Source organism: Rhagoletis pomonella, unplaced genomic scaffold (genome assembly GCF_013731165.1).
Source record: "Rhagoletis pomonella isolate Grant_MI unplaced genomic scaffold, Rhpom_1.0 Rhpom_scaffold_00007, whole genome shotgun sequence".
Lineage (NCBI taxonomy): Eukaryota > Metazoa > Arthropoda > Insecta > Diptera > Tephritidae > Rhagoletis > Rhagoletis pomonella.
Window position 1 is genome coordinate 1,775,511 of NW_023458561.1, and position 24,354 is coordinate 1,799,864.

The 24,354-nt window shown below is 35.5% G+C and overlaps 1 protein-coding gene across 1 annotated transcript in view; it reads left to right on the forward strand.

Moving 5' to 3' along the window:
* LOC118743562 (obscurin) overlaps positions 1–24,354 on the forward strand; it is a 434,461-nt gene that overhangs the window by 119,640 nt on the left and 290,467 nt on the right. The window contains exons 7-9 of the mRNA XM_036476326.1: positions 11,904–12,031; positions 14,827–15,139; positions 15,523–15,827. Coding sequence (XP_036332219.1) covers positions 11,904–12,031; positions 14,827–15,139; positions 15,523–15,827 — 746 coding nt within the window. The remainder of the gene's footprint in view (positions 1–11,903; positions 12,032–14,826; positions 15,140–15,522; positions 15,828–24,354) is intronic.

Here is a 24,354-nt window from a genome sequence, read left to right on the forward strand (position 1 = left end):
AAATTTTTTGTTGCTATATTTATATATATAAATCAGAGCTCGAAAATAACCGTCACCAAGTGTCTCGTATGGTGTTTACCACTGACACAAACACTTAGGGACACTAATTTCGATACGATACGATACCATATCGATATTTTTGCCATTCGATACCGATACTTTTTACTCGATAGTTTTCAAACGATATTTTTTGGAATCGAGTAACAGAACCTTTGTATCGTATCGAATCGTAAATGTACAATACAAAGTTTATAGGGGTCTTCCCTTAAACTCGTAAAAGGTTCGTAAAGCTCGTAAATTTACTAGTCTCGCAAAAGAACTGTCAAAATTTGAATGGAGCTCTATTTACGAGCCCCTCGTAAAATTAAGAGGTAAAATTGATGCGCAAATGACCTCGTAAACTTCAGTGTTGCCGAGGGGCCGAAATTTTTATACAAAATATAAATATAAATAAATGTATGATAAAATAATGAAAATATATTAAAAAAATTATAAGCGAATAGAATGAACGAATTTCATCCGCTAACTGTATTTACTTAGATTTTTTGCTAATTTTCGGAATTTTTAATTGTATTTTAACCAAAAGTGATAGAGACAAGATGGCGGTATGTAATGGAAAATACTACGAAACAAAAATTGCTTCACGAAATCCTGGCTGATCTGTCAAACAGACACTTTACGCAACTATTTACAACTTTTCATAAAGGGGGCGTTCCCATAAAAGCCTCGTAAACTTACGAGTTTTACGTGCTTAAGGAAAATCCGCGTGGCGTGACGAAATGTTAAAAAAATTGAAATCGTCAACATTTAAAAACTCTGGGAATTGGGCAAGATTATTTGTATAATTTTTATTTGTTAATATTTTAAATATTTAAAGTTAATTTTCCAAGTTTCAAAATATAAAAATCTTTCCTCCTTTTTTATTAGCCGAAGTATCTGACGTGATGTTGCATGACGTTACGTTACTAAAATTTCCATTTAAACTTTTTTGTTAATATTGTTATTAAACTAATTTTTAACGCAAATAAAACATGCATTTCATGTCGAATATATATTTTTATTTTGACTTCAGCGCTACCTAGTTGTTCAATTTTTTGCAAACCTAGGTCGTGCCATGACCTTCCCCTGGAAACGCCCATAAATATGTCTATACTTTGGAACTTATATGAAAAGCAATATGAATATATTTTTGGCCTTAAAGAGCACAAATGTGTACTATCTTACTTAAGTTGGCACGAGGCGGGATTTCGACCCATGCCTTCGGTGATGTTAAGTAACACACTTACCTCAACATAAGCAACCACTTATTAAAGTGCAAAATTGTTCATTCTTTATTAGAAAATTAGACCAATATTCAGATTTAATTTTTTGAATTTGGTATTGATATTTGGAATATCGAGTCTTTTTATCCCAATATTAATCGGTACCCGATGTTTTTACAGCGATATTTTAAATGAGTATTATATCGTTACTATACTATAAGTAAAGAATGTCAAGCTGAGTAGACGTGTTTGTCGGTGCGCTGCAGCTGTATATTTATTCCGAGTGTTTGATCAATTGTTTGCGTTTAAAGTGATAGCGGGTCTCACTGAAATATCTCTACACCTCATATCGAGTAGGTCTGCTGCAATAGTTATATTATTTTCAATCGTCGCAATTTAATTCCAAATAAAAATAAATATGACAACAAGTGTTATTGCTTAAAAAATTAATCTTTTTTATTTTATTTAACGTTTAGAAACTTTTTTAATTCATTTTTTTTCAAATTCAGTTTCTCAAATTTTTTCTTTTCCCTGTTTCAAAATTTTTTTTTTCATTTCGTTAACTTTTAGAAAACTTATTGCTAACCAATAAATATAACAACGCTATTGGCACATCTTTCAATTAATAATAATAATAATAATAATATAATAATAGATTGGCGCTTACATATATGTTAGTGTTTGGCCGAGCTTCTGCTCCGATTTGTGGCGTGCGCCTTGATGTTGTCACACAAAGCGGAGGGACCTACAGTTTTACGCCGACTCCGAACGGCGATTGTATTTTTATGATGTAGGATGCCGTAATTTAACAATACACATCCGCTCTGTTCAATAAATCTTTTCATTCTGCTTGAAATACAAATTATCACAATACAGAAAAACTTATTCGTTCACTTCCCTTTTCAACGAGTGACGTACGCATGCTCCCCTTTTACATACATTCAACAACGAGTTACACAAGTTTACGCCCCCTTGAACTAAGTATTTACATACACACATACATTTATCAGAATGAAACATAAAAAGTATTTTACAATATAAGAACATATAAACCAGAACAAGACAACATTCAACAAAACAATCAGACAAGAAACACAAATACATACATATAGGGGAAATGTGAATGAGAGTGTGATACGAGTGTGAACGAACTTTTATGTCGGATCATTTGAAACACAGATCACTACAAAACATCATGCGCAAGTACAAAATAATACAGTACACTACCATACATGCTACAATTCGGCCATCCTGACAATTGAGATCTCCTGATCTCCTCATTCACCTTGATTCTGCCTATTTCCTTCAACATCCTTCACCACGTAACGATCATTTTTTAACACTCGAACTATCATGTATGGACCTTTAAACTTTGGAATTAACTTTTTCAACACACCAATGTGAGAATCGAAATTTTTCAACATCACGTAATCCCCCTCCTTAAATATGTTCGGAGCCTTCCGCTTGCTATTTACATACTCTTCATTGTATTTTTGCAACTTCTTTTCATTTTCTGCTGCACTAACCCTAATATCCCCAAAAGACCTTTGTTCCTGACATTGGACCTCGTCAACTAAATTTTCTCTCAACAAATCTAGTACTTTCCCTCGCTGCTTAACCCCAAATAACATTACACTAGGATACTCTTTTATAGTTCTATGTAAAGTGTTGTTTAAAGCAAATTGAACCGTTTCTACTACATTGTCCCAGTAAACATTTTTATCCGAACTTGAAAGTTTTGCAATCATAGGACATATGTTTCTATTTACCCTCTCAACTTGGCCATTTGCTTGTTGTGACCCTGTAGCTATCTTAACATGTTTAATATTTTCTTCTTTCAAAAAATTCAAAAATTCAACCGAAGTAAAGCAGCTACCCCTATCAGCCACTATTGTTTTGGGACGGCTATACGATCGACAATAATCTTTTAATACACGTACTACCTCTCTAGTTTTTGTTGTTTTTGTCGGATATAATTTTTCAAACTTTGTAAACGCATCCACCACAACTAGTATATATTTCAATGCTCTTGAACTATCAACCGGTCCAAAATGGTCTATATGTACCACCTCAAAAGGTATACTTCCTTTTGGTATAGTATGCAAAAATCCTTCTTCTCGACCATGTTTAGCTGAAATTGTTATACACTGCAAACAATTTTGTGTATGATTCGTAATTTTTTGTTTCATCTGAGGAAACCAGTAATTTTTCGAAATAATATCCATTGTTTTGTCTATCCCTAAGTGCCCCATCACGTCGTGGTATTTATATAACACATGGTTTTCCATATCTTCTGGAACATAAAATAAAACCGATTCCTTCTCTTTTTTCCTATAAATCACACCATTACGCATTTCATATAAACAATGTTCAGTTTTCTCTAATAGGTCACGCAACTCTTTTAACTTCCGATCCTTGTTTTGACAAATAATCATATTCTCCTCAAGTGTATTACATTCTAAAACTAAGATATTATTACAACGGCTAAGCGCGTCTACGTGTTGCATACGACTGCCTGATCGATGTTCCAATACATAATCATAATTTTGAAGTTCTAGCGCCCACCTTGCTATTCTTGGGTTCATTTCTTTTTTATTTAAAGTTAAAATTAATGTATTACAGTCCGTAATTATTTTAAATTTCAAACCTTGCGAATAAACTCTAAACCATTTGAGTGCATAAATTATTGATAAAGTTTCAAGCTCAAAACTATGATATTTCGACTCTGCTTCACTAGTTCTTTTAGAAAAATAAAACACCGGATGCATTTTCTCTTCTTTTTTCCGTTGCATCAAAATAGCCCCAAATCCTACACAACTTACATCACAATGCAACTCTGTCTCATCATTCGGATCATACAAAGCTAAAATAGGCGACTCCAACAGCTTTTTCTTAAGCTTTTCAAAGCACAACAATTCAATTTCACCAAACTGAAACTTTTTATCTTTCTTCGTTAAATCATATAACGGCTTTGCAATTAACGAAAAATCTTTCACAAACCTCCGAAAATACGAACAAAGCCCAAGAAAACGCTGAACAGATTGTAGCTTGGTAGGAACTGGAAAACTTTTAATTGCCTCAAGGCCTTTGTCATCTGCCCTAAAGCCATCTTCTGTAATAGTATATCCGAGATATTTTACCCGACTTACCAAAAACTCACACTTATCTAACCTAAGCTAACTTTCGAAAAACTTCCGCTAAAATTTTGAAATGCTCTTCTACGCTTTCTGTCGCTATCATTATATCATCCAAATATATAATGACCTTATTCAGTCTTATCATATCCGAAAATACCTTATTAACAAACCTTTGAAATGTTGACGGAGCATTCCTTAACCCAAATGGCATTCTCAAAAATTCAAATTGCCCCAGCGGGGTTATGAAAGAAGTAAACTTAATCGAATCAGGATCCACAAAAATATGAAAAAATCAATTTTTCAAGTCTAACTTGGTAAAAACCTTCTTATGTACTAACCTATCAAGTAAATCATCAATCAGCGGTATCGGATAATTATCTTTAACTGTCACTTTGTTAAGAGTCCTAAAGTCAACACACATCCTGAGATCACCAGTTTTCTTACGAACTAAAACGATTGGTGATACAAACTCAGATGCACTTGGCCTAATAATGTTTTTCTCCAAATACTCATCTAACAATTTCTGAAGTTCATTATTTTCACTATATGATAAGCGTCGAGGTGGGCAACTAAACGGTTTAACACTATTCAACGTCAGTTTCATCTGACTTTTGACCTTTGGTTCTGGCAAGCGTGGCCACTTAATGTAATACTTTTCAAACAAATCATTAAGTTCCATTTGGTCTGAAAAACTAGCATTTTCCCCCACTTTAAGGTTGACGTCATGATGTTCGCTTGGCGAAACTACCATCAACAATCTATCAAATAAAAATTCACCATTGATCCTCTCATTATCATCGCACACACTTTCATTAACACCTTCTACACTTTCATTAACATCTTTTAACAAAATTTCATCATTGTCTTCATATTTCTCTAATTTTGTGTTTCCCTCTTTAACAGAATCATTTTCCTTTTCTTTACTTTTGCAATCTTTATCACTACTATCATTCTCCAAAATTTTCAAGTCCCCACAATTTTTACACTCAAATTTTGATTCACCCTGACCATTCACTCTTTCCAATTCAATATTTTCACCATAATCTCTTAATATCTTAAATCCACAAATTTTAAAAAAATCTCTACCCAAGACTGCTTCATAGACCATTGTCCTATCAGCTACTATGATAAAAGTTATTGCAAATTCTTTTCCATACAACAAGATGGAACACAAAAATTTTCCATAGGTTTCAACCTTCAATTTATTTAAACCAAAAAATTCTGAATTAACATTTGGAAATAAATTAATATTAATTTCGCCAGGAACACTGGACTTTCGAATAAAACTGATAGGACTTCCGGAATCTATTAAACAGTCTAAGGAAAAACATAAATTACCATAACGTCTTACTATAAATGTAAAAGATCTTACATATTCATTCCCCTCCAAACAATTGACTGCTTTCTTACGATCTGGACACTCACCAACACGATGCGTCTTACTCCCACAGGCATAACAAGCTCCCTTTTCCCTAGCAGGTTTTCGGCACTCTGACGCATAGTGACCCAACGAATTGCAGTTATAACATCTCACGTCAGCATTCTTTGTAACTGATATAGCTGAAGACTTTACCACCGCTATTTTCTGCTTAACTTTTGAATATGCTTGCAATAACTGCGCCTTATTAGAGTAACACTGCAGATAACCCTGAATGCGTAATTGTTCATCAGCAATACCATCTATAATGTACTCCACCAACTCTTCCTCTTCCAATTTCAACGGATTTGCCAGCATCACCTTGTCATTATAATATTCATTAAAACTCTCCTTCTGCTGCCACTTACGCATCTCAAACTTTCTACGCAAGATTAGTTTGCTGTGTATTGTACCGAACACTTCCTTTAATTCGGTAACCAACTGCACAAAACTTTCAAGTAAAAAATTCGGCTTTGAATACAACCATTGCTGTGCCTTGCCTTTTAACTTCCCAAATAATAACAAACGCATAGTATCCTCATCAACCGCAAACACAACTCTCATATTTTCAATTTGTGTAACCCAGACGTCAACACTAGCATCACCATTATACTCCGGCACCAACCCTTTTAAATTGTCAACTGATCTGCTTACTGGGTTATTCAGCTCACGACGCGGCAGCGCTGCATCTGCACTCTCACCAAAACTCGAAAGTCTGCGCAGAAACTCATTCTCCCTTACTAAAAACTCCTTTTCACGCTTTAACAACTCTGCCTCCCGTTGTAAAAACAAAACGCCAACTTCAGCAGCACCACCATTATCATACCTTTCATGGCCTGCAACATTTGTTTGCTGCTTAGAAGTAAGGGCTGCATTTTCATTTTCTTGAAGCACTTGTACCTCGTCTGTTTCACTCTCAGCATCACCTTCTACCCCAGAATGAACATTGGGACAAACACCACGCTGATTTTTAGGCACTTCACTAACCCGCAGCGCAAGTGTAGCTTTGCATCCTGACGTGGGCAATTTTAATTGCCTCAACCACTCCCGCAGTTGAACCAAAGAATAATCTTTACGCAAATTGGTTCTTCCATATCAATAAATTAATTTTTTTTATTTTCTCTTTTGCTTAAACTTTCTTCTATATCTTCTCGTATACACTCCTTTTACAATCTTTATATTTTAGTTCCTCTACTTTCCTCCTTCAATTCTTGACAGGATACTCGGTGCTTTCTTGAACTCCTTACAGGACACAAATTTTCTTTTTCGTTTTTCTTTAAACTTGCATTTTTCGTATTTAAAATTATTTAAATTTGCAGCTGCGCATCGGGTCCATATAATTTTTAATCCTCAGTTTTATATTTTTAAATATTTTATGTTTTAGCTTTTATAAAAAACAAAAAAAAATAATCACAATTTTCAGGAAGGCTCGGAAGGATCGCTCAATCCCTACTTCTGAACTGTAGGATGCCGTAATTTAACAATACACATCCGCTCTGTTCAATAAATCTTTTTATTCTGCTTGAAATACAAATTTTCACAATACAGAAAAACTTATTCGTTCACTTCCCTTTTCAACGAGTCACGTACGCATGCTCCCCTTTTACATACATTCAACAACGAGTTACACAAGTTTACGCCCCCTTGAACATAAGTATTTACATACACACATACATTTATCAGAATGAAACATAAAAAGTATTTTACAATATAAGAACATATAAACCAGAACAAGACAACATTCAACAAAACAATCAGACAAGAAACACAAATACATACATATAGGGGAAATGTGAATGAGAGTGTGATAACGAACTTTTATGTCGGATCATTTGAAACACAGATCACTACAAAACATCATGCACAAGTACAAAATAATAGAGTACACTACCATACATGCTACAATGAGAAGCTGTTTTTCATGGCAGAAATACACTCGGAGGTTTGCCATTGCCTGCCTAGGGACGACCGCTGTTAAGAAAAAACCTTTTTTCTATATTTTTGCGATATTGCTTTGACCAGGGTTTGAACCCAGGTGCTGCGGAGTGGAAGCGCGCACTGCTTACCACTACACCACAGCGGCCGACATCTTTCAATTAGTCATTAGAAAAACAGAAAAGCTTTCAAGATAGTTGCCGGAATATAAAGAATTTTGTCTCTCGAAAGACTGCGGTGAGTTGAAAGACAGATGCCAGAATTGGCCTATTATTGGTTTTGTTTGTCTTTTAGCAAACAGTTTCTAAAAAATTAATTAATCAAATAAAATTGTTTCCTTTTTAAAGCCTAAATCAAAATAAAATTAGATAAAAAAAGCAACAAAATTCAATAAAAATTTAACAAGAAGAACTCAAACTCGGATCTCTCGAATGGCACGCCAGTGCTCTGCTCACTCAGCCATTGCATCTGTTGAGCGAGTGCGCGCAAAATGATATAAATACTTATTTTTATATTTAACTAGATCGCCCTCACCCGCTTCGCTGAGTGTATGAAATTTTTGCGTCCTACATTGAGTAAAATTTATTTCCAGGAAACTCAATTCAAAAACAGGAGGTTTAAAATTTGTTTAACCATCTTCAAAATATTTTCAAACTAAAACTTTCTTAAACTTCTCACTGGTCATACTTTTTCTACTCAATTGAGATTTTAAACAGATGGAAACCCTTTACATGTAGTTCTGAAATTAAACCCTTTTAAAATCGTTTTGATTGATTCCCATATTGTATTAATTCATTTAAATTTTTGAATAGTTTGAATTTAACCTTTTAAACGGTTGGCAACCTTTTTAAACCTCTTTCGTCTAACACTCATATTGTGATACATATTCAAAACCATTTCGATTCATACCAATCTATACCAATATATATTTTGAAAGCCGTTTTTTGTGTTCGCAAAGCTCGAGAACGGCCCAACCGATTTTTTTGAAATTTCCGAAACCTGATTCAGACGTGGAACCTCCCATAAAAACCGAATTTTTCATACCGAATATCTCTGGAAATGTTCATGGTAGAGTACTGGAACTTGGTATGGAGATATATGAAATCAATCTTATACTCCTGGAGAAAAACGGGCTATTTGAAAAGAGGCCGTGGCGCCGTACAAACGTATATATAATTCAAATGTGAAATCCTCCTAAATTCTCGGACGGATTTTAACGAAATTTTTTGTGAGTTTTTGAGTAACTCTGTAACTCTCTGGATAGTGTAGATTCACTAATTGACCCGCCAGTTGGCACTAGAGTTAAATTATTACTAAAAATCTTATTGATGATTCACGTTGGCTAATATTCAAAATATGTATTGGTAACTGTAAAGGCAATACTATTGCAAAAAAGAGCTGCCACGTGGCGCTGGAGTCATTACGAACAATCGCCAAGTTAGAAAAGGTGCCGCGAATGTCAGAATAAATAAATCTGTTGCCCATTGAGTATATTGAATTGAGTTGTGCATGGGTAAATCTCAAATCACCACCGATAAATCAACCGCCAAAACCATTGCGCGCCTTTTACTGTAATAAACTTACTATTAAGGTATTTCGTCTGAAATAAGTCTATGTATATTGGATTTCTGTAGAACAATTATACGCATCCTTCTTGAAATTGTCACCAACTATACTATAAAGTTTCTGGGACAGATTTACTATAGAACCGGATCATTGTTGCCGCCAGGGAGTAAAGAGGAAATGTTCTTCAAATTTATTTCGTTGTGAGATTAACCGTTATATGAAATGTTACACAATTAGAGAATTTCAAGAACGACCACCAAACCATAATCTTAGCCGATGAGCGTGCCAATGGAAATCGTAAACGTGAATTGGTGGTGAAAATGTTGGACCAAAAAGTTTCAATAAAAAAAAATTATTTTGAGCAGGACGAAGTTCGCCGGGTCTGCTTCTATTATAATATTTCATTTAAACTAATTAAGTTGAATTTTTAAAAAGATGGCAACCCTTGTGTAAGACTTCAATATTATTCAAAACTTTAAAACTTAAGGTTTCTTAACAATATTTTGTTTGACAACCATATTTTAATTCTTCAGATGGCTTGCGTATAATTAATTTAAATTTTACTTTTCAAACAGGTGGCAAACGTTTCAAAATATATTAAACTACAGCTTTTTTAAGTCTCTTAACATCCATTTTTTTAATATAATTTTATAATTTTCAAATAAATAACTCCCTTAATTGAAGTTGAATTAGATTTTTTTAAAAGGTGGCAGCCCTCATCCGTGAGTAGAGAATGATTTTATATGTCTCCATACCAAGTACCAGTAATCTACCAAAAATATTTCCTGAAAAATGCAGTATGAAAAATTCCGTTTGTATGGGAGGTGCCACGCCCTCTTGTCTAATCGAGATTAAATGTATCCAATATTTTAAGTTGGGCTAAATAACAGCAGTGTACAAAATTTCATGATGATCGGTTGAATAGTTTAAGCGTGAAAGCGTAGCAAACAAACAAACTCAGTTTCGGATTTATAATATTAGTAAGGATTTCAAACTGAACGAAAAAAGTGAGTGATGCCACAAAAATAAAGGGCCGCAACTGGGGCCATATTTAAATTTTTCATTTAATAATTTTTTACTCTGAGAGGAAACATTAATTGACAGTTTTAACGATCATTAGTTAAGTGCCCGTTAGAGCTAGTTTAAGGAACGTTTCTGAGAGCGGCTGTAAGTATTTTTAAAAACGTTGCCACGTTTGATCTGTGGACCCTTTGTTTTAAAGTATATTCCTTTTAATATTGATATTTCAGTATAAATGTCATCAATGTTGAAACATTTCTTTCTTAAAAATTACAGAAATATATTTATATTTATAATTGAAGAAATCTAGTATTTTTGCATATTATATTTTTTTCCAACAGTATATAGTACGCAGACCCAAAAATAGTACAATACTATATATTATAGTACGGTTGGCAACCCTACCTAGACCTTCAATATGTTCAACTTTCATCCAAATACTTAGAGGTCGCGCACAGAGGTGGCCGACATGAAATGCCTCATATTGCAGTTTATATCGTCTAAAGGTATAATATAAAGGCTGATATAAATTTCGAATGAAAATTGTAAAATTCAATGATGTTATTGAACACGCAACATTCTTAAACAATAGAAAGCATTTCAAATAGAACAAGTAAGAAAGTATAAGTTCGGGTGGAGTCAAACATTAAATACCCGGCGCAAGTATTAAATATATGTTTTTCACCTTTCCGAAAGCTACCGCACTTGGTAAGCCGGGGTGTATAAATTTTGAGTAAATTAGCGTCCTTAAATTTCGAAATATTGAAGTTTCAAGCATTTCTGAAATTTACCGTTGTATGAAAGGCGGCCATAATTTTAGTCCGATTTCAATAATTTTCAGTGCTTTGCTTTCATGTGGCAAGCACAATAATCATACCGACTGTGGTACAAATTAGTAGAACGGTTACCGAGATACATACATGTGATCATAAGTGGGCGGTGGCCACGCCCATTTTCCAAGGTTTTATCATAAACGTCTTTCTTGGTAAAGAATTGTCGCAAGCATCAATTTTGAATAAATTTCGTATTTCTCGAAATTAGCGTTATATGGGATGTGGGCGTGGTAATTGTCCGATTTTAAAAATTTCCAGCCATTTGGTATGCTATACCAAGGCCAACAACTGTGCCAAGTTTGGAAGAAATTTGTGTACCGGTTACCAAGATATACACATGTATATGGCTACGCCCATTTTCCAAAAGTTTTTGATATTCTTATTTTTCGTTTAAAAGTTATTGTAAATATCAATTTTGAGCGAATTATCTTCAGCAGTTACTAAAATATCGCAGTTTTCGTATTTCTGAAAATTACTGTTATATGGGAGGTAGGCGTGGTTATTATCCGATTTTGCTCATTTTCAATACCATCCGTCCTACGCTCGAAAGAAGTACACGTACCAAGTTTCGTTAAGATATCTCAATTTTTACTCGAGTTATCGTGTGCACAGACGGACGGACGGACAGACATGGCTAAATCGACTTCTCTATTTATTCTGAGCATTTATAAAAACACTTTAACGTCAGGAAGTCAAACTTAAGTTTTAATAATATATATTTTATTTTTTTTAGTTTCAGGACATGACGAAACAGAAACAAATGTTGCGCCGGTTTTCCTTGTGCAGTTGAAAGATGCTGAAATGTTGGAAAATACACATTTCCGGTTTATGATCAAGGTGATGGGCGATCCAAAGCCACGAGTGAAATTGTAAGTTTGTTTTAAATGATATAAATAGTTATACACACATAAATATGTATGTACATATGACTAAGAAAAATATAAAAAAATATTTAAATTAATTCTTCATGTCACTTTCCATTTCGAATTGTGATGGAATGACCAATTCCTACAAAAGGCTCTAGTCTGTTAAACTCAGAGCTTCGAAAAGGAATCACAGGAGCAGTTATACATGTAAAGTGATTTTCTAAAATAGCTTTTAATTTCCGTAAACCGAAAATTGGAAAATTACTTTTTGGCTATTCCGTCGGCGATTGCAGAAAATTTTACATTCAACTGGATTAATAATAATAATAATAGATTGGCGCTTACACATATGTTAGTGTTTGGCCGAGCTTCTCCTCATCTTCCTTCAACTGGGTTACCAGACATTTTATTACGTACGCGTAAAAATGAAATTTTTTATTTGATTACCGTTTCAAAATGTTCGTATTTAAATCAAGTGAAAAGTGTTCAAAATTGAATATTACCATTATACATACACTACGTATAATATAAATATTCAATTCAAATACGCCCGTATTAAAATGAAGCATTTTTCACTGCACGGATGGCGCTTCGCACGTCTCGGATGCTTTTTCATATGTAATTAAGAAAGTATATGTATACAAAGCATGCACAGCGGTGACAACACACACACATATAGTCTGTTCCTTTGAACTTCGGACTAAAGCCTGTGGAACTGTCAAACTACAATTTTACTGTCTCAAGTGAGAGTAAGAGGAGAACAGTTGCAGAAGTGCACGGGAACGCAAAAAGCACTATTTCCTGTAAAAACGTCAGTCGGTTTGTTCAAATGTCATTGGTACAACATTGATTTGGCTAAAATATCACTAAATAATTATTAAAATCTATACAAATTCAAATATTCCGTTGTTTACTTCCATTTTTTTTTACAAATATAAGATTCTTTGCTTTCACCGCTTTCTGTTTTTGTTTGCACATGCAAATCAGCTGATCGTTTGACACTTTTCTTGAACTTACAGGATAAAAAACTGCGGACTAAATCCTGTAACTTCTGACCAGGAACAGTTGATCAGTTACTCTCTCAAAAGTGTACCGGTTTTATGTCAATAGGAACGACTTCCTGTAAGTTCTGACTAAATCCTGTAAACGGGACTGCTATTGGAACAGACTAATACATGGTACATGCTCATATGTACAAATGCACTAATCGCTCGCTGTGATGTTGATTCAAACCAGGGTAGCCAACCCATTTTTGAGAATTCCTCGATTTCGACTATGAAATTCCCCGATTTCGACTATGAAATTCCCCGATTTCGCCCGATGTTTCGTAAAATTCCCCACCTCATTATTAAAAAAAAATAAAAATTTTTTATCTTGATATATTGCTGGCCTTTCTGTTTATTTTATTTCTAAATGTAATTTATCTATCTATCTATCTATCTATATGTTAATAAATGTGAATGTCTGTTTGCTTATTACCTTACAACTTTTGAACCACGACACAGAATCGCACGAAACTTTGCACACTTATTTGTTTTTACCCCGGGAAGGTTATAGGTGTGGTTTTGGGTGCGGAGTGTGGCACCTCCCATAGGCCTTGCAAATTTTTAATCAGCTATAACTTCGGAATCATAAGTCAAAAGAGCTTGAAATTTGGTACGAAGACATGTCTATGGTAGGCGCTTATAATATCTAAGTTTATAAAAGGGGGTGTGGCACATCCCAAAGGCGTGGAATTTTCTATCAGCTATAACTTCGGAGCAATAAGTCACATGAACTTGAAATTTGGTATGCAGACATATCTATGGTAGGTGCTTATAGTAAGGTATATATATGTAAGTGAGTTTGAAAAAGGGGGCGTGGCAAATCTCATAGTCGTGAAATTTTTAATCAGCCATAGATGCCGTAGGCCACATAATTTTTAAATTTGGTATGCAGATATATCTATGGTAGGTACTTATAGTAACATAACATAAGCGTGGAATTTTTTATCAGCCATAACTTCGAACCACAGGTCACATGACCCTTTTAATTTTTTCTGATATGCCTTTCGAATTTAAGAGACTTCAGTTTCCAGTTCCGTTAGCTTTTTCAATGGCAATAAACAGGAATGCCTTAAAATAAAACCCACTTTATCGAAAAAAAAATGTATGATAATTGTATTGGAAAATGCATTTATGTTAATAGATGCTTTCAAGTATTAAAAACATGCGGTGAAATAATATTAGGTAATATTAAATATTACAACATTTCTACTATTATATAATTTATTGGAGATATTTTAATGTACATAAATAAAAACACCTGCTGTGCCTAAAATTATTACTGCATTTCAGTCAATAAAACCCAGGCTATACCATATTCTGATTACACGGCTAGAGTAAAATTAGAGCAGAATAAATATAACATCTTTACATTCCGACTACATAACATTGTAGCGAACGGACGTGTTTCTAATCGCTCCGCTAATAGACTCGAAAAAAAGTGTATTGAAGCCGGTACTTGTACTTGTTTTCGTGCGAATTTCACATACAGTGACTAGCTTTGAATAGTGATCGATTTTTTAAATCGATTTAGTGACTCTAACAAGAAAAAAAAAATAATAATAATAACAATAATTCAATTTGCTTATAATAAAATCAGCAATCTAACACTTTATCATGCCTTGTGAATGTGGACACAAAGTTGAGCGTACTCAGAACAAAGTGCAGTGCGCTAAGTGCATTGACTTTTTTCACTTGGATTGTGTCGGTTTGCGTTTGTCTGATCTGGATTTGCTGCATAATGCAGGTAGGCAGTATTTATCGTCGTCAGTCACTTCGCTCACCTCCCCCATCGGCCTTCTCAGATGTATGTACTACTGCTGACGAAGCTGTTGGTAACTACGAGCCAGGCTATCTGAGTCAGGATTTGGATATAACTCAACAGCAGGCCGAAGATGTAAATACGCACGAAATAACCCTATGGGCTGTTTTCAACGAAATAGCAACGTTAAGAGCGGAGAACGCACGCGTACTTAGTCTTGTAACTGCTCTGTATGAAGATAAGAATACTCTTGCTAAAACTACTAAAGATCTTCGTACAGAGCTGTGCTCTTTGCAAAGTAAGCTCCACGATAAAGAGTGTGCCATTTCATCGCTGACTGATGAGGTCCAAAGCCTTCGCACGCATATACGCGACTTTCTTAACACAAAGCAAAAGGCGAACAGTTACATAAAAGACACGATTGAGAGAATACAAAGGTTGCGCCGATCTCGGACCGCTATTCCTCTCTTAACGAATTTGACAGAATCGTTGTTTGCATGACGTCACACTTGTGCAACTTGTTTACGTTTTCCTTGCAACATTTTTTCTTCTTCTTCCATTCTTGCTCACGTTTTGGCATTTCTCTCTCGCAATTGCACCAGTGTGACGTCACACAAAAGTTATTCTCAAAAATCCTCTCTGATCGGCGCAATCTTGTATTCTATCATTCTTGCATAAAAGAGATAAATACTGCTGCCGCGGGCGTCAACGACTTCGATGCTAGTTCTACTGCGCGTACTCTTAATACGCCCACGCATAGAATCTCTTGCTCTGCAGTCTCTGCTAGTGTTGCTGATACGAGCGCGAGTACGAACCCATCTGCTTGTGTTGCTGTTTCTCCCTCCGCTTTGGCTCCCATGGCATATTCGACTCAGGCAGCGGCCTCGGCTAGTGACACTGTGAAGCAAGGCGATCAAAACATCGATAATAATCATAGCTCAGACAGCGTTGTTGAAATCAAAACGAATGATAAACATAAACATGGGGTGCGTGTTGTTGGTGCTAACAAAAGCTCTGAACTGGGCGTCGCCTCTCACTTCTAATGGCTACATTTGTTTTCCTTTCTACCGAAAGTTGAACCAGAAGATATAATCAACTATGTGGCCAGACATACAGGCATTGACAAGCAAACGTTATCATTCTTCAAGCTCATTAAACGGGATGTATCGACGGACTCCCTGACGCGGGTTAATTTTAAGCTGGGTGTCACGGAATCACTTTTCGGAAAGTTACTGAACGCAGAGATTTGGCCCGCCAACGTCACCGTTCGCCCCTTTAATTTTTCCCCGAAACAGAGAAGTCATGAGCCTGCTGCGTAACCGATTCGGATACTTATCCTAATCGCATAACACCCAATATCCAAAATACAACTTCACAACCCCGTACATCTTATAAATCTGAGCTAAATGTTTACTTTCATAACGCCGGCGGCCTACGTACAAAAACAAACTCAATGTATCTAGCAACGTCAGAGCACATATATGATATTATCATCTTAGTTGAGACATGGTTGACAGCAGATTTTCTCTCGTCCGAACTTTTCAATGCCCATTATGAAGTGTACCGAAGAGACCGGGTTTTACACTCGGGTGTTACAAGAGGTGGAGGGGTTCTCATTGCGGTGTCAACTAAATTCGCTAGCCGTGAAGTGGGTCTTATGCAAACAGACACTCTCACCGAGCAAATGTGTGTTGCTGTTAATATTGGAGATCCACGTGAAGATGGAGTAAATGAGATAATGTTTGTCATTAGTTATATTCCGCCCAATAGCGACTACGTAATGTACCAAACCCATATTAGCAACATAAATGCCCTAGTAAGTTCTTTACAGCCCTTCCAGGCACCTTGTATTATGGGAGACTTCAACTTAGGTAACATTCAATGGATATTTAATGTTGAAGATCTCATTTTAACTCCATTCAACTTAAAACAAGATTCAAAATGTCTACTATGCGACTCTTTGTATTCGCTCAACTTATTTAAAATAAATAATATCGCCAACGATCTCGATAGAATATTAGATTTAGTTTTCATAAGTAATGATCTAGTCTATAAGATCTGAAGATGCGACTCACCTCTGACTTATGAATCTGTTCATCATAAGGCCCTAGTGATTAGTTTTTCTTTTTATAGATTCAACAGTGCTCCTTCTACTATAACTTCGCCAAGGCCAATTATGTTGCCATAAACAAGATCTTAAAACACTTGGATTTAATAAATATGTACATTACTTTCAAAATAGCTGTCGAAGAATGCTTAAGTCTTTACGTCCCTATACACACAAGATTGTTAAAGCTGAAATACCAAAAAAATAAAGCATACAAAAAGTTCAAAAGAACCTTGTCCATAAAAGATAAGGGAATTTTTCTTCAGCTCAGAAAGGAATTCGGGACCCTATCTAGGTTCTTGCACAAAACCTACATAAAATCGATGGAGTCTAAAAACAAAAGTAACTCTAAGTCTTTTTGGATATTTTGTAACTCCAAATGCAAAATGAACGGCATCCTCAAATCGATGGAATATAAAGGATCTATTTCAACCTCTGCCCTAGAGTCTTCCAACTTGTTTGCGAACTTTTTGGGTCACGTATATGAAAGCTTTAAAAATACTGAAATTTGCTCCGAATCATTTCAATTACAGCAGGTAGCTAACATCGGTATCGGAAATAGAGGTTTTTGAGGGTCTATTAGAGTTAGACGCCTCAAAAGGAGCAGGTTACGATCTCCTGCCACCCTGCTTCTTTAAAAACTGCGCTAACACACTGTTCATGACCCAAATTTTTAATAAAAGCCTTGACTCAGGTACTTTCTTAGATGAGTGGAAAATGGCTTTCATTGTACCTATTTTTAAATCGGGCTTAAGGAATCTGGTAGAAAACTATAGACCAATCGCTAAACTCTCAATAATTCAAAAATTACTAGACAAGCTGGTATATAAATACTTATTCTCCGCTTTCAAGCACCGGCATGCAGCAGCATGGTTTCTATCCTGGAAGGTCTACAAGTACCAACCTCGCTATTTTTTCAAATTTCGCTTTGGACGCAATAGAGAATGGATCTCAGGTCGATGTTTTCTAGACAGACTTCACTAAGGCTTTCGACAGTTTAGACCATGACCTAATTATCGCCATATTGGGGATGATGGGAGTTCATTACATCGCTTTAACTTGGCTTGAGTCCTACTTGAAAAACAGGAAGTTAATAGTCAAAGTTGGTGACAGTCTCTCTCAATTTCAGTTACTTCTGGTGTACCCCAAGGTAGCCATCTAGGCCCATTACTCTTCACTATCTTTATTAATGATGTCGTTAAGGTCTTAAAACTTAGTGAACGTTTACTTTACGCCGACGATCTCAAACTTTATCATCCTATTAAGCCTCCTGAAGACTGCGTAGCTCTACAGAATGATTTAACTCCCTCATATTATGGTGTAAATGTAACGGATTAATGCTGAATTTTCGAAAATGTAATCTCATAACCTTCTCGCGGTCGGCTTGCCCGATAACATTTAATTACGTGTACGGAGCAGATGCTAGCTTCCAGCGTGTTACCACTGTCAAAGACTTAGGAGTTTATCTCGACACCAAGTTTAGTTTCGACTATCATAGGGAATATATAATTTCTGCTGCCAATTCAAAACTCTGCTTCCTAAAACGTAACTCAAAGGAATTTATAGACCCGCTGACTCTTAAAAGCCTCTTTTCAAGCCTTGCTCGATCTCTTCTCGAATATGCCAGCTTTATTTGGGATCCGGCATTCACAGCGCATTCCGATCGATTAGAGAGAGTTCAGAGAAGCTTTACAAAAGGTGACAGGTAATAAGGTCAATGGAAATAAGGTCAATTGACTTTATTTCCCACCCTGGTGCGAAATAAAGTCAATTGACATTATTACCTTTTCAAAAGCGAAATAAAGTCAACAAAAATTTGGAAATAAAGTCATTGACGCTATTTCCTCATTCAAATGGAAATAGCGTCAACAATGCTTAAAGTATGTCGATTCATAGAAAAAAATGTTGTTCTTACAATAAACATTGCCCCGTAAGTGTTGTTTTTTTAATAGATGAAAAAGGTTATTGCCAAATCCTCAGTGTTGTGATATTAATCCACACAAAATCATGAATTACCACCATTTGATTTTATTAAAAGAATTTAAATTACGAATATGTAAAAACACGATGCGTAAAACTAAATGCCTGCGCACAGCTGGAATACGAGAAATATTTGAAGAAAGAGTGTATAAATGATCCATACCTTGCAAAACATGTTTCGTTTCCACAAAAATAAAGCGAACACTATTAAATTCAAGAAACAGTCCATGTCCAAAAACCCCGGAGGAACACTGAAAGAATTCTGTGTTTTAAATTAGCATGTTTTGAACGAATTCGGAATGTCTAAGGTGGAAAAGAAACCAACCTTTCTATAAGGAAACAATTATAGAAAAAGAATTTTCTTCACTGTATTCATGTCTCCCCCAGCAATTTGTGACGACATCATTTAAAAGTAGCTAAGGAGAATGACGACACTATTTATTAGATGGCACATTCAACGAGCCAATGTGCCAAAATGCGGGTATAAACCATTATTGATTATTTAATATCGGAACCGAGATCATATAAGTGAATTGATTGGTTTTCACACACTTTTGAAACACAAATTATATGCTTTTTTACTGCAGACAAGTTGTTGCCCCAAAACACAGCAGAAATCTTCCAATCAGGGCTGCCAACTATCCTTAGTTATGAGGTGCTATATTGAGGAAAAAAAAGGGCCAAAATATGCCAAATAGAAAAATAAAAGTGCCAAAAAAGATGTCATTCCTTTTAAAAGTGCAATGATAAAATAAGATAAACCAGTTGAATAGCCTTTATAAATTAGAAAATTTGAGTTGAGAAAAAGGATTTCAGAAAAATGTATTGAAATGTAGATAATTTTTTTACAAAAGTGCCATTTTGGCACTTTGTGCCAAATTGAAAAATTAAGTGCCATTTGAAGTAAAATAGGGACAAATGGCATGGTTTGAGCCAAGTTGGCATCCCTGCTTCTAAAACTTACAAATATAAAAATGTGAAATATCGAGGGCTTGAATTCATTAATACCCTCTATCTGCAATTTGCACAAAAACTAATTTGTGATTTTGAAAAACCATCTGAGACTTATTACCTGTCGTTATATAAGGTAGCATTAATATCACTGATGACAGCTTAAGCTTAGGTGGATTTTTATATCAGAATCTCATCTTTGTGAAAAGTTTCCAGATAGAGGGTATTTTATTGAATATAAGCCCTCGAGTTTAAAATATATAAAAATTTGATTTCAACGTATACAAAAAATAAATCTACCTACGTTACAGCACGACGGGAGACGGGGAAGGGGGCCGGGGCCGCGGCGTAGCGTGACGTGGTGTGCGCGCCGGTCGCGCGGAGTACGCGGGGCGCGAGCGCGGCGCGCGGTGTGGCGCGCTGACGCGGGCCGCCGCGAAGCTCAACAAATTTAATGTTTGAAAGAGAAATAATGTCAATGGATTTTATTTCGTTTTTAAAAAGGCAATAATGTCAATTGACTTTATTTCGCACCAGGGTGGGAAATAAAGTCAATTGACCTTATTTCCGTTGATCTTATTACCTGTCACCACGAGCACACCTAAAAGTTAAACATTCTAAAAATAGAATTATTAGCAAAAACCAACAATACCAACAAGCACATGATCAAGTGAAATGCAGGGGAATATCTGCGCTTGATTGTGTTGGCATAACAAAAATGAAAATAGTGGAAAAAGCAAACGATAATTTACAAGGCGTACTTAGCACGGTGCATAGGCAACTGGCTGAGTCAGTGGGATCGTCGGTTCGAATCCTACTGAAAGAAGTATGATGAGGAAATGTCGCGATTTCCGAAATAGCTATCAATTCTACCATTTTTTCAAATTATTGTTGCTCTTCCACAATAAAAAAAAAAAAAAATTATTTAAAAAACGGCCTCGAGCTCAATATAAATTGTTGAATATTTTTTAAGTTATTTAAAAGTATTATCATTGAGGTATCGTTTTATGAACATTTTTATGCATCCATGAATTTTTATATTTTTTTGTTGTTCTGTGAACATGCTTATGTATCTGTTTTTTCAAAATTAACTATTACATTTGATCTCGTTTATTATGTTATTTTACCTACCCCTTTTTCGTAACATTGTGTGTCCCGGTTTCAAGAATGCAATAGTTGGCAACCGTGGTCGTGCCGAGACATATCTCTTAAATCCGGGACAGTCCCGCCGAAAACGGGACGGTTAGCAACCGTGGCAGCCATATTTGTGTGACGCAAAACCGGGAAAATTTTTTGCAAATGTCCTAAATGCCCCAACCCCTCATCATAGGCCAAAAATATGTACACTTGCGATATGATCCACAATTTTTTAAATTCCACCGTGACTCTTTGAAACACTACGTCAAATTTTTGCCACGTTTTATTGTGTATGTGGAATGGATTTTTGCGATTTTTTACAGTAAAAAAAGTTTCAGTTTCAAAAATTTTTTGCCATGTATGTTCACATGTATGTGTTTGCCAAATATGATTCGATTCAATCTGACTACTAATTTAAAATCGAAATTCAGAACTATTGAATCCAGCATACTTTAGAAAATGAGTTTAGAATCATGCATTTTACCATGAAATGATTCTGTAAATTTTTTTCAAAAATTCCTGTTCTTGATGAAAAATTTATTTCGTTGAATTATGCGTGCAAAAGGTTTGCCAATATTTTTTCTTTACTATGTATCCTTATAAAGTTTTTACTATCGTTTGCATGTAGCTTTGCGTGTTGAGACAAAAAAGGGATTTTCAAAATTCTGCAATAGAAAATATACTAATTTCGTAATATTTCTAAAGCTCTAGCTTATTAGAAAAAATAATGGAGCACGGAATCAGCGAGCTAAAATTAGTATTGAACAAGTTACTGGCGTTTGTTTCTGTCCATATTTAAGATTACTGCAAGTCAAATCTGAATTGCTTAGAAAACCCATCTTGGTTTGATAAGCAATGCATTTTTTACTATTGACTTTATTTTGGACTTTAAATACTGGGAGGCTAAATCCGGCAATTTTACAGTAGCTGCATTTTCTACTCACATAAATACTTACAAATTCATTGCCCTTTTCGAAGTCACACTAGAGAGCATTGGCGTTAAATTTAACGCCACAAGAACAATAAGCAGGGGGATTGTACTTAGGTTAGTTTTTTTTTTTTAATTTTTCACATATAATTAATTTCGATGTTTTGGAACTAGGCATATCGTAGGCCACCATAGATTTGTAAATTTTAGAAAAATCCTAACCCTAAAAAATACATTAGATGCACTAAAGTTCTCGAAATGTTACACGGAAATTAATAGCATTATTAACGGAACATAAATTAAATGAAATGAATTTAACGATGAGCTGTATGAGCTTTACAATGATATAGACATAGTGCAGCGAATTAAAATTTAGCGGCTCCGCTGGCTTGGCCATGTCGTTCGGATGGACAGAAACGCTCCTGCTCTGAAAATATTCAACGCGGGCCGCGATGCTGGTAACAGAGGAAGAGGAAGGCCTCCTCTGCGTTGGAAAGACCAGGTGGAGAAGGACTTGGCTTCACTTGGCATTTTCAATTGGCGTCAGTTAGCACAGAAGAGAAATGACTGGCGTGCTGTTTTGGACTCGGCCAAAATCGCTTAGGCGGTTACAGCGCCAATTAAGAAGAAGAAGAAATTAAATGAAAGCATCTTCTGCTAATTAGAGATCTGCAAGATCATTTACTTACACAAAAGGCTCTTATCATCTTTTATAGTTCACTCAGAAAAAGGTTTAACTATGATTACCAAGATTTGGTTATAGTGGCCAAGTGGCATAGTTGGATATGGCGAAATTAACATCTAGTTCACGAAAGTCTGCAATTTACTTGAGACTTCTAGTTGGGAAAAATGTATATTTGTTAATAATTACAAAACGGCTACCTTGAGTGGACAATATTGTTAGTTGAACAAAATCATTGTTGAGCAAATACAAAACAATGCTTTGGTTGATGCAAGTTTTTAATTAATTTTGTGAACTTGCTGTAGCCTTGAATCAGCTAACCGTTTATTATTGCAAAAAAATTTCAGTTTGACACAAATAAAAATTTACTCGATGGTTGTTGTGTTATTTGCATATATTAAGCATAAAAATACATACATATTTACATAAATAGTTACTAGTGTAAATAATATATATGTATATGGTGGTAAGAATTTTCTAAAAAGAAACGATGAAACCGGAACTGTCATGCGAAAACCCAGGCCAATATCTGCTGGAAGTGCTGGTTTAAGTATACTGCCTTGCTTTTCCCTTGGCTAAATAGATACTTTCAAATTATAATTCACATGAATTATATATCCACTGAGAAACCGCGTTTGGCATCAAACTTTATTAGTTTTTAATAACTATGCGCACACGGACACAACTCGCGGCGATGGCAAAACTGAAACTGATAGCCCGAACACAATGAAAACGACGAGCTACAAACCACAGCTGTCAAATTATTTTAACACGTAGATAATTATTTTGGCGACGACCGGGCTACGCGACGGCTGTGGTTGTGGCCAGATTAGATCTATTTCTATTCTTCTGGCGACAGATAAGGTTCTTCCTCTTCTTTTATGTCAAACTCATACAAATTCATGATGTCGCTGCCGCGTTCAAAGAAATCATGTCGCCATCGACAAAGCGTTTAGATAATGAAGATGACAAATTGGAAGCTGTGGTCCGTAGCTCGTCGTTTTCAATGTGTTCAGAACTTGAGACAAACAAGTCTGTGCATGTCATAGCACACACTCTTCTTTCTCTATCTAGCGCAGTGATCGACACGCCATAGCTTACTGAGCGCTTTGTGACCACTTGTGTGTTTCACCAATATACGAACAGCGGTAGCGGAGCAATGATTTCCACGCACACAGTCTCATTCATTGAATTGTTTATATGCAATGGTCGGCATACTAGAACATTCAAACGATTCAATAAGTGGGACTGTGTATATAGCTCAGCTGACGCTCTTCGTATGTGAAACACATTTGTGCTCAGAGAGCGCTCAGCATTCTTTAGGGGTGGCTCACAAGCATGAATATGTTCCGCTCTAAAACCAAAACGTGGTTGCCTCAACTAAGATTTGGTAACTATGACTAAACCATGTGTTGAAGGAAAGCTTATCTGTATTAGCAGAGCTTAATGACATCCTTTTATGAACCATACGTTAAGTTGAATGGAATTTGTAGAAATATGCTTCAAAAAAATATTTATTAGTATTTACCAAACCCTTCAACTAAATTAACGATTTGGTACAACCTAGATGAATATTAGAGGCTTTAACATATTTAGTTATAATTACACTATGCGACAGTCAAAATCGGGATGGGATGAAACCAACGGGAAATGTTATATCGGTCAAAAACAAGTTATACGAGGCCCGGCGTTTCGCTGGGTCACGTCTAGGAATCGAGATATATCGAT